This window comes from Galleria mellonella, unplaced genomic scaffold (genome assembly GCF_026898425.1).
Source record: "Galleria mellonella isolate WM207_F2 unplaced genomic scaffold, CSIRO_AGI_GalMel_v1 utg33, whole genome shotgun sequence".
In the NCBI taxonomy this organism is placed as follows: Eukaryota; Metazoa; Arthropoda; class Insecta; order Lepidoptera; family Pyralidae; genus Galleria; species Galleria mellonella.
Window position 1 is genome coordinate 2115242 of NW_026442079.1, and position 9604 is coordinate 2124845.

Sequence of the window (9604 nt, forward strand, 5' to 3'; positions counted from 1 at the left end):
AGAAACAAACGGACAGCATTGTAGTAAAAGCTTTGTAAAGACATTGTTTCCAGTACTAAGAAATTTAAATAGTTACAAGAGTGTTTGGAAAATGGCCTTGACTAGACCTTGCTTGAAAGGGTCCTTCCAAATGTTTAGAGAACTTAATCTTAACATAAACATTTCTCGAGTTTCGACTTGGTATTTCAAATTTCTACATTTTGACTATATTAGTAGTCAAAATATATATTAACATATTTTGGTTAAACATCTGCTATTAAAAAGGACTCTGTTTACATTTTATTATTATTGGAATTGTGGAACTTTAAACAAAGTTTAGAGAGGAACTGTTGGTGGCAAATTAATATTGTAAATATCACACCTAAGGAGTTAAATGAATATGAACGTAATTTGGTTTCCTAAGATGTAGATTATTCTTCTAATTTATATCTAATTTATTAATATTCGTACTTGTATTTCTAATGTAATACCAATATATGGCATTCAGTTTTCATAATAGTCGGTAACAACTCAGACAACGCTTACTTCGGACAATAATAATCAGGTAATCAATCATTACGTCGCGTTAAGTATATGTTGTTAATATAAAATATGTATGTATTATAAGTATTTGCCATGTTGTACCGGCATCAACGGACCATCCCTTCCTTCCCCGTGGGTGTCGTAAGATGCGACTAAGCATCCCTCTTAAAACATCATAAAAGCCTAACTGCGGTTGCCGACCTGCCTGCCAGGCATGGCAATTACTGGCAAGCCTCCCTAAAAGGGAAGCCGTTAACTCTCCAATACTGAACATAGTCTTCCATGTTCAATAGTGGAGAGTTAATAGCTGATAAAAAATATGTAAATAACGCGATAGTTTAAAATTACCTACTTATTTCAAGATCGATTCCCAAAAAATGAACTAGTAAATATTATAATAAAATAAATATTTCTTATTATTTATTTTTATATTATTATTTATATATATATATATTATTATTAATATTTTTATTTATTTTTGTTTTTTTTTCTCTTCTTCACATGGACGAAGGTTTACTCACCGACACGGGCCTTAACCAAGTGTAGGAGAGGTTTCAGAGTAGGAAGATGTAATAGTAGACGAGGTGAGGAATTTTCTGGTAATATGGCAGGTATTTAAGATAGTGGCCTTTTGTAGTAGGTATGTTTGATTAGTGTGGATATTTAGTGTTTGTAGGCTATTACTTAGAGTTTATTATTAATATTATTATTATTTATTATATAGGCATAACACCTTAGTCCTCAGAAATGTCAACGGGTGAAGAGTATTATTGGCGACACAGTATACTCTGTTATATCTATGGTACTGTTCATGTCTATAAGTGATGGTTATTACTGTTCATCAGGTAGGCTGACAGCGTGTTGGCCATTCTAAGTTGCATAAAAAGGTACCTACTTGTATTACATTCAATATATACAAAGTTATAGTTTTAAAGGAAGGGGGCAATCGAAAAATAACGTGGAATAGATATCGTATTTTACATAATTTAGTAATAGACGATAGCTTTTTAAATGAAAGAGAAGTGAGCCAGGTATGACGGTTGATAGAGACCTGTGGAAGAGAAAGATATACTGCACCGTCCCCAAATAAATGGGGAAGAATGTAAGGCAACGATAACGAACGGCACAATATAAATATATTATAATATTTCTAAATTTATATAATTCTAGAAACACGGAAAATCTCAGTACCAAAACCATGGAATTCAAAAGAAACGAGAATACAAATAGATCTTATGCGAAATAATAATTCTCAAAAGGGGAAAAATAAATTAATATGCTTTACCGGTCTCGTGTCTGCAACATAATTCTTAAGAATTTTACTGTGTAAGTACCAATAGCAAAGTAACAATGTTTCTTTTCATATTTTACTTCCAAATCTCAGCTTCAATTTCTTTATAAAAGTTTGTAATACCTTTGAAATCGTGATTTTTTTTACTTTTATTAATAGAACTGAAGAGATGTGATGGTATTTGTGATATTTTTTTTATGACAAATTAACTTTTCACGGACTTCACGTGTGATATTCTGACATGTATCATATCCTATTTTGTATTGTAGTACGGTATTAGTAATAGTACAATATCATAGTCAGATAAAATACTAGCTTTGACCTGTAACTTTTCGTGACATAATCCTATACAGATTGAATGGAATAAATAGTATACATAACGTAACATAACATATATTCTTTTATCTCAAATACTAATTGTATATAAAATTCCAATACAATTTAGCCAATAAGACATTGTGAGGTAACAAAGTTATTACCAAAATCTTTTGAAATTTTTAAGTTCATGTTTAAAACACTTAAAAAATATCAATGTAAATGTCCTGGCAAGTCATCTCGTCACATAATATAAAAGCAATTTAGAAACTGTCGACATCAAAGTCGACACTTTTATACGGGTAATAGTTACCTATATAAATGTATATAGCTAAAAAATGTAATAAAAACTAATAAAGCATAACTAGTATTCAAAGGATATGCGTTATTGTATTACGATTACTACTAATATAAAATTTGCATATACGGAAAAAAAGGAACTTGACTAGTGACTATCCGGTGTCATCATCATCATCATCATATCAGCCATTATACGTCCACTGCTGAACATAGTCCTCTTTCATAGATTGCTACAAGGAATGGTCCTGAGCCACCTGCATCCATTGCCTGGCTGCAATGCATTTAAACTCGTCACACTATCTAGTGGAGAGGAGGGGATCGTCCTACGTTTGCTCATAAGTAGTAACTATTGGAGGTCATACTGTATTATAATTATTTACCTCCGCTTTGTTCTTGTTTTAGCAGTTTAGGAAAATAAGAGCTAGAGTTCGAAACTAGATGGGAATCTTTGAATATAAAAATGTGAGTAGATCGACATAAATCATTATAACAAAATATTTATTTATTTATTTCATCAACTGAGTGAGCTTTGCAGTTTTCCAATACGCACACACAGGAAAGCATCAGTACAGTAACACATACGTATAATTAAATGTAATAAAATTAATTATATTTATGTGGTGGTCATCCGACGAAACTCCCGCAAGTTGGAGGCAAACACGTCCAATTGTGGACACGGGCTCAATACATCATGGAGCAGTTTCAATGCAAGAGAGAGAGGAGTTTGATTAGCCAACTCTGTTTTTCTTAATGGAATATCAAATAAGTGCCTTCTACGTGCTGGCACGTAGTTAGCGGGTGCTCCTTTTTTTTTAACAACATAGGGGGCAAACGAACATGCGGTTCACCTGGCGGTAAGTGACTACCGCCGCCCATGATCACCCACAACACTAACAGCATTGCACGTGTGCTGTATTGTATTTTATTGATATTGATACCAGTAGTTTGCTTACATTTTTTCCCTCTTACAAATTTTAATATATAATGATTTAAATTTAATTTCCGTCTCACTTCAAGTGTATTATAGCCCATCGTATTCATTCATTCGGGTATATATGAGGATAAGACACTTATTATATATATATATATATATATATATATATATATATATATATATATATATATATATATATATATATATATATATATATATGTATGTATATATATGTATATATATTATCGTATTATAGTATATATATATATATATATTATATAGAGTTTATCGAATGAAAATGAAAGTCGAAATTGGTTATGCGAGAGAATATCTCTGCTAAATTATTTTTAACAATGTACAACTATTCGGTAACGTGTAGCGATTGCTTTATTTTATAATTAAATCAACTTAAATTTTACTTTCATCAAAATTCAAAATCATAATTCTGTAGAAATATTTGTTTTAGTGTGATCCAACGAATATGTATACATAGTATTCAATAAATTAAAAGTTTAAGTAATAAATTTTTACCGAGAAAAATATCTAATAATTATTTAATATATAATAATAAAAAATAAATAATGTAGGTTATAGAAAATGTGTGTTAATATTTATTTTTAATATACTTACGCATAAATGTAAATAAAATAGATTAACTAAACTTATAAGATATTTTAAGTAGACGTCAAATTAGGAGTACACAGAATGGTCTTTAGTTGAATGACCGTGAATGTGGTGATAGCAAAGGTATGTAAGAAGGTATGAAAGATAGGATAATATGTAGTCTCTGTCTACGCCATACATGAAACGGCATAATTTATTGATAAAATATCTGTAACTGAGTACATCATAATAAAAAAGATGGGTCTTTTAATATGTGAACTGATTGTGTAACTCAAAACACGGATCCATGAGTGTCTTTTCGTGCGTCATGTACGTGAGTGAACGCTTGCTATCTCATGAAACTATATACTGTACTGTATACGTCTCTAGGGAATTATTTATTTTTATTTCATTGTCCTTTGTTTTTCTTTCTTCTGTTATTTGTCATCTTATTCTTTGAGCAAAACTCTGAAATGTTTTTTTTATTCATTTTATATAGTGTACGATTATAAACGCAAGTTTTGAAAGTACATTTTCATTTTTAGCAGTATTTAATTATGAAGTGAGTCATTTTACGACATGTTCCGTTTTGGTCCATAAAAATATAATATTGAATGAAGTGTTTTCGTTAGGACATAGTAATTACATACTGAGTAAATAAGCATTAATATCTTAGAAGAATCACTACGTTCTAAAATACTCATGAGTTTGTTCATGTCTATAGGTAACAATTGACACTCTACATCAGTTAAGTTCTTATCTTCTTTGTCATTCTAAGTTATATGACAAAAAAATTTAAAAACATTATACACATTTAATTTAAATTCACGCAATTAAAGTCATTGTTACAGCTACACTTAAATAATTATTAAATTTAATGGTCTCTTTTTTGTCATATCACAAGTTGCCTCAGGCTCACCACCACGATGATCAAAAGATCTGTCAGGCAACATCTGACTGAACAAATTTTGCTTGTTTCCTACTTTATAATGAAGTGCGTTAGTTAGGCACGATTATAGGTCTGTACGGGATCCTCTGAAGTTTGCGCATAAATTGCGCCTCAGAGACGTTTTTGCTGGTTTCACTTGGAAGGAGGGCGATAGAGAAGGCCTTTCATGGATCAGTTCTTCTAAGTAGATACTTAGTAATATTTACCTAAAACATATAGAATTGTATATATAGCTTGTATATAAAAATACTGAAAAATAGGTGGCATTTTCTATACTTGCATATTTTATTTATTTAGTTTTAATGTGTTTATTATACGATAAATTATTGAAACTTCTTTGTGGCCATGATGTAAATGTAAGTCTGGCCACATATATATGTCGATATTTTTTTTTTATATGGTTTTCGTTTCTATTCAAATGGTTGTCTCGTCATGTATCTATACGTATTATATATATTGTTGTTCTAAAGGATATTATTTTTTACTGTGACCCTCTACATAAATTACCATACATGTTATTTATCAGTGGGTCCTTAGTCGTTCAAAGAATATAGTTAGTGATTTAAATTTAAAACAATTGATTACACGTATATATTAATAGGTAGGTACATTTATAGAAGAAAAATGAAATAACATCAATGATATGTCTTATAATATAATATTGTTTATGCAGTTTTTTTACTATCATTATAAGGTCCAAAATGATGGACCTTATAACGATAGTATACAAAATCAGGACCCAACTAATAAGAAGCTGTAACCATATATAGAGATGAACAGCATCACATACTTCACAGATTACATAGCAAATACTTTCACCCACCCATGGTACCCTTCTTAAATTGCCACTACTGAGGACCTGTTGTGCCTTTTGTCGTTCATTCTATGGAATTCTTAAGCCCTTCACATAATACGGAAATAGAAGCACATTATAAGAGTTATGGGCCCTATTATTTATTTCCTTACTATCTGAAACTCGCGGTTTTCCTTATTTCAACTAGGATAAAAAATATTCTTTTTTATAATTTAGGATATAGCACATTTGTATGTTAAATTTAATTCAAAATTAACCCGCAATTGAGAAACAAATGTCTTTACTATTTTTATACTTCGTAATTATCATAATTGCCTTACCTTTATGACATTATTTGAATTTTAATTAATAAAAATTAATTATTAACCCCGAGTTATTATTACGTTGGTTATTGGTTTACGCTGGCGAGGTACCAATGAGGAAGGACAGGTGAAAATAAAATCAGGTCAGTGGGTCCATCGTGATGGATCCACTGGGAATTAACTATGATGGTTTCAAAGTGAGACCGCGTGGAGGTCAACCTGTCAGGACATATTAATAGCAATGGGATCGCTAGTCACCGTTATAATCAATCACCTCTCCCCCCTCATTATTTGGGTTTGGTGCAATAAGTTTTCCTTCCTTCCGCTAATACACACCAGCCGTCACACGTCTTACCTTACATTATCTATCTCTTCTTGGGATAAAATTTCAAAATGTCCAGTGTAACTAATAACTTTCTTTATGTAATTATTTTTCTTTATTTTAATGTTGTTCCTTGTTCCTTAAAATTAATAATAACACATTATTAATTTTAAGGAAAAACGAAAATTTTCCATGGGTTTGTGAATATTCAAAGAAAGGAAAAATTAACGATCTATTCATAATCAAATCATTATTTATAGAAAAGTGCAAATGACGTTTTAATTTGAAAACTTGAACGATTCAACCCTATAAACTCAAACAAAGGAATTCAAGATAGAAGAACACTCTACTACGTAGATACAAAACATCTACTATATTGTTGGGACCACATTACGACATCAGAATTTCATCAGAATGTTTTTTCATTCTGCCACCCTAGTTTCCGGAAAAGACTTTTCTTTTGCTAGCAAGGCTGCGAGCAAGTATGGAAGTAAATGTACATCGCAGATTTTTTCTTTACAAAAAGCTAGAAAGTAGAAACCATGGTTATATTAGAAATCGTAACCTTGGATGGAATGTAATACGTCAAATGTACAATTTATAATATTACTCGTATATCTTATTTTGTAAATACATATTATTAAGTACGTTTACGTAAGGCTTCGCTTTTTTTTTAATAAAAATGAATATTTTTGTATATTTTTGAATAAAAATATCTACTAGATTTTATATCAATTTTATATAAAAAAATCAATTTTCGAATTTGTTTTGGAGATTTATATGACAACATGTGTGATGTACAATGTATTTCACAAACATCGCTTCCTATTTTCTTATTTCGAGCTTCATTCACTAGTTATATTCAGAATTGTGTGCACATTGCTTTACGTGAACGAAGTCTCTGGTTTTTTTTTTATTAGTGAAAATGGTATGGTAACAGCAACCCCGCCTGCGCTAATGGGATACGCTGGCGGAGCACCAGTGAAGGGTGATAGGTGAGAATGAAAACAAGCCAGTTAGCCCATCATGATAAATTCATCAGGAATTAATCGTGATAGTTTCCAGGGGGAACCGCGAGGAGGTCGACCTGGTTCGGTATATTGCTAGCAATGGGATTCTCAGTCTCCATTACTAACAATCCCTTTCCCCCCCGAAGTCTCTGGTTTGCGGAATTGCCTTGTTAACATAGAAAAGAACTCTTATAAATAGATTTGTGTCTAGGTTAAGCTCAAACATTCGGTTTAGGTTTATAGGAAATGAGAATTAATGTGATCATTTAGGTGATATATGTCAATAAATGTCTACTTGACTGATCTGAAAATGCTTACATGTGTGTACTATATACTATTGTATACATTGCATACTCACTAATGTATTCTACTCGCTTCTAACTGGCCTCATTAGACCACTTTTTGTGCTAAAAAGTTTATCAATGTTTGTTGCGAACTCCTTAGTTATTTTTAAAGGTTTTTATTTTTATTGTATTTTTATACTTTTGTTTCCACCAATTGTCACTTTTGCTCTTTGCTGTCGTAGTCTATATTCCGTAGTTTTCTGTATTATAGTTATTTTCCTTTTAAACCCAAATTTTTGGTCCTTCTTCGGTAAACTATCACACCTAACATTTTCATTCCGTATTTAGTTTCGTACGTAGTAGTGTTCAAACATAGCAGTATCGTATAGTTCATATAATGATCACGCGTAGTAAAGGTAAAATCATGTCATCGCATAACGTCGCTTCTACTACATCTCACGCCGAGCCGTCTCATGTAGGCTTAGATAGAGTCTGTGCAGATGAAGGTGATCAAGCTTGCAGCTTGCGATCCGCGCAGTCGAAATCTCGTGTTTCGTCTTTGAGCGTGAAGGCGCGGATGGCTGCTGCTGAAGCTGTCCACAAGCGTCGCCAGTATGAACGTGAGGCCGCACTCGCACGACATCTTGCGGAAGTCGAAGATGCTGAATACCGTGCCGAGCTGGAGCAAATTAATGCTGAAGCGGACTCCAAAGGTAGCAGGCGAAGTAGGAGCACCTCTACTCGTATGACCAGAACGGAACAATGGGTAAAAAATAATTGTAATATTGAAATACACGACACTAGAGATGAACGTCATGAGGTCTCACAGCCTAGTTATTCGGCCATCGCGCCAGTAGCTCCTCAGGCTGCTGCTCCACAATTAGCAGCACACCTCACCTGTTCAACGAGCGTAGGTTCTGTTTCTCATGTACCAGTACAGGCGAGTGTATCGCCACCCTTTCTGGTACATCCCGTAGGGGAACGTGACCACGTGACCGTTGGTAACAATGATGTCAATTCTCAGTTATTTTTACAAATTACGGCCAACATGGCAGACGCAGCGAAAGCCTTAGCCACAGCTCACAACATGCCTAAACATTCTAATATAGAGTTGTTCCCATTTACAGGCAGTCCATTACTGTGGTTATAATTCAAAAAAATATTTGCTAGTACTAAATCATTTTATTCCCCTGTAGAGAACGTTGCGCGTTTACAAAATGCGCTTCGTGGACCCGCACGAGAAGCCGTCGCTTCGCTTCTCGTCTCTGCAGAGGATCCTGAAGAGATCATGTGCGCACTCGAACGAAGTTTTGCGTCACCAGAAATGATTGTTTTCAGTGAGGTACAATTATTGAAGTCGCTACCTCGATTAGGTAACGATCTTAAAGAGTTAAGTACTATTGCTAATAAGGTACGGAATAGTCTTTCTACTATAAAACTACTCAATCATAGTGAATATTTACATTCACCAGAATTATTTCATGTCATTTTAGGAAAATTGAACCCTAACACTAAAATGAGATGGAGTGATTATGCATCAGAATTTAGTAGGTCGAACCCACACCTTTCTAAGCTAGAAGTTTTGTCACAATTTTTGACGCGTGAACACGAGCGTCATACTAACTTCGCTTTATCTCCTGAATTGGCTCTCTCTTTAGCAACACAACAATTGCACGTAGGTCAAGTTGCTAATAAACAATTCAGACGTGAAATTATTCATTCTACTTCTCACTCTAAAATTAAAACAAATTCTAAGATAGGATGTGTTTATTGTAAAAATAATCATAACATTAAATATTGTGATAAATTTAAATCCTTGTCAGTCGATGAAAGATGGAGTTGGTTGCGAGAGTTCAAGGTTTGCTACAGATGTCTACGTCGCTCATCACATCTATGGAAGACGTGTAAGGTAAAACCTTGTGGTATTAATGGCTGCTCCTTTCGGCATCATCCTCTAC

General features: G+C 33.0%; 1 protein-coding gene across 1 annotated transcript; it reads left to right on the forward strand.

Moving 5' to 3' along the window:
- The first annotated feature begins 8070 nt into the window (after window positions 1–8070).
- LOC116413185 (uncharacterized) lies at window positions 8071–8974 on the forward strand. The gene is made up of 2 exons (XM_052896640.1): window positions 8071–8412; window positions 8843–8974. The coding sequence occupies exons 1-2, from the start codon at window positions 8071–8073 to the stop codon at window positions 8972–8974; spliced, it is 474 nt and encodes a 157-aa protein (XP_052752600.1).
- Window positions 8975–9604: the final 630 nt, after the last annotated feature.

What these genes read in the sequence shown, in the direction of transcription:
- LOC116413185 (XM_052896640.1), top strand. Translation starts at nt 8,071, where the DNA reads ATGTCATCGCATAACGTCGCTTCTACTACATCTCACGCCGAGCCGTCT. An exon ending in TGACCAGAACGGAACAATGG is followed by an intron (nt 8,413 to 8,842) that starts GTAAAAAATAAT and finishes ATTCCCCTGTAG; the next exon opens with AGAACGTTGCGCGTTTACAA.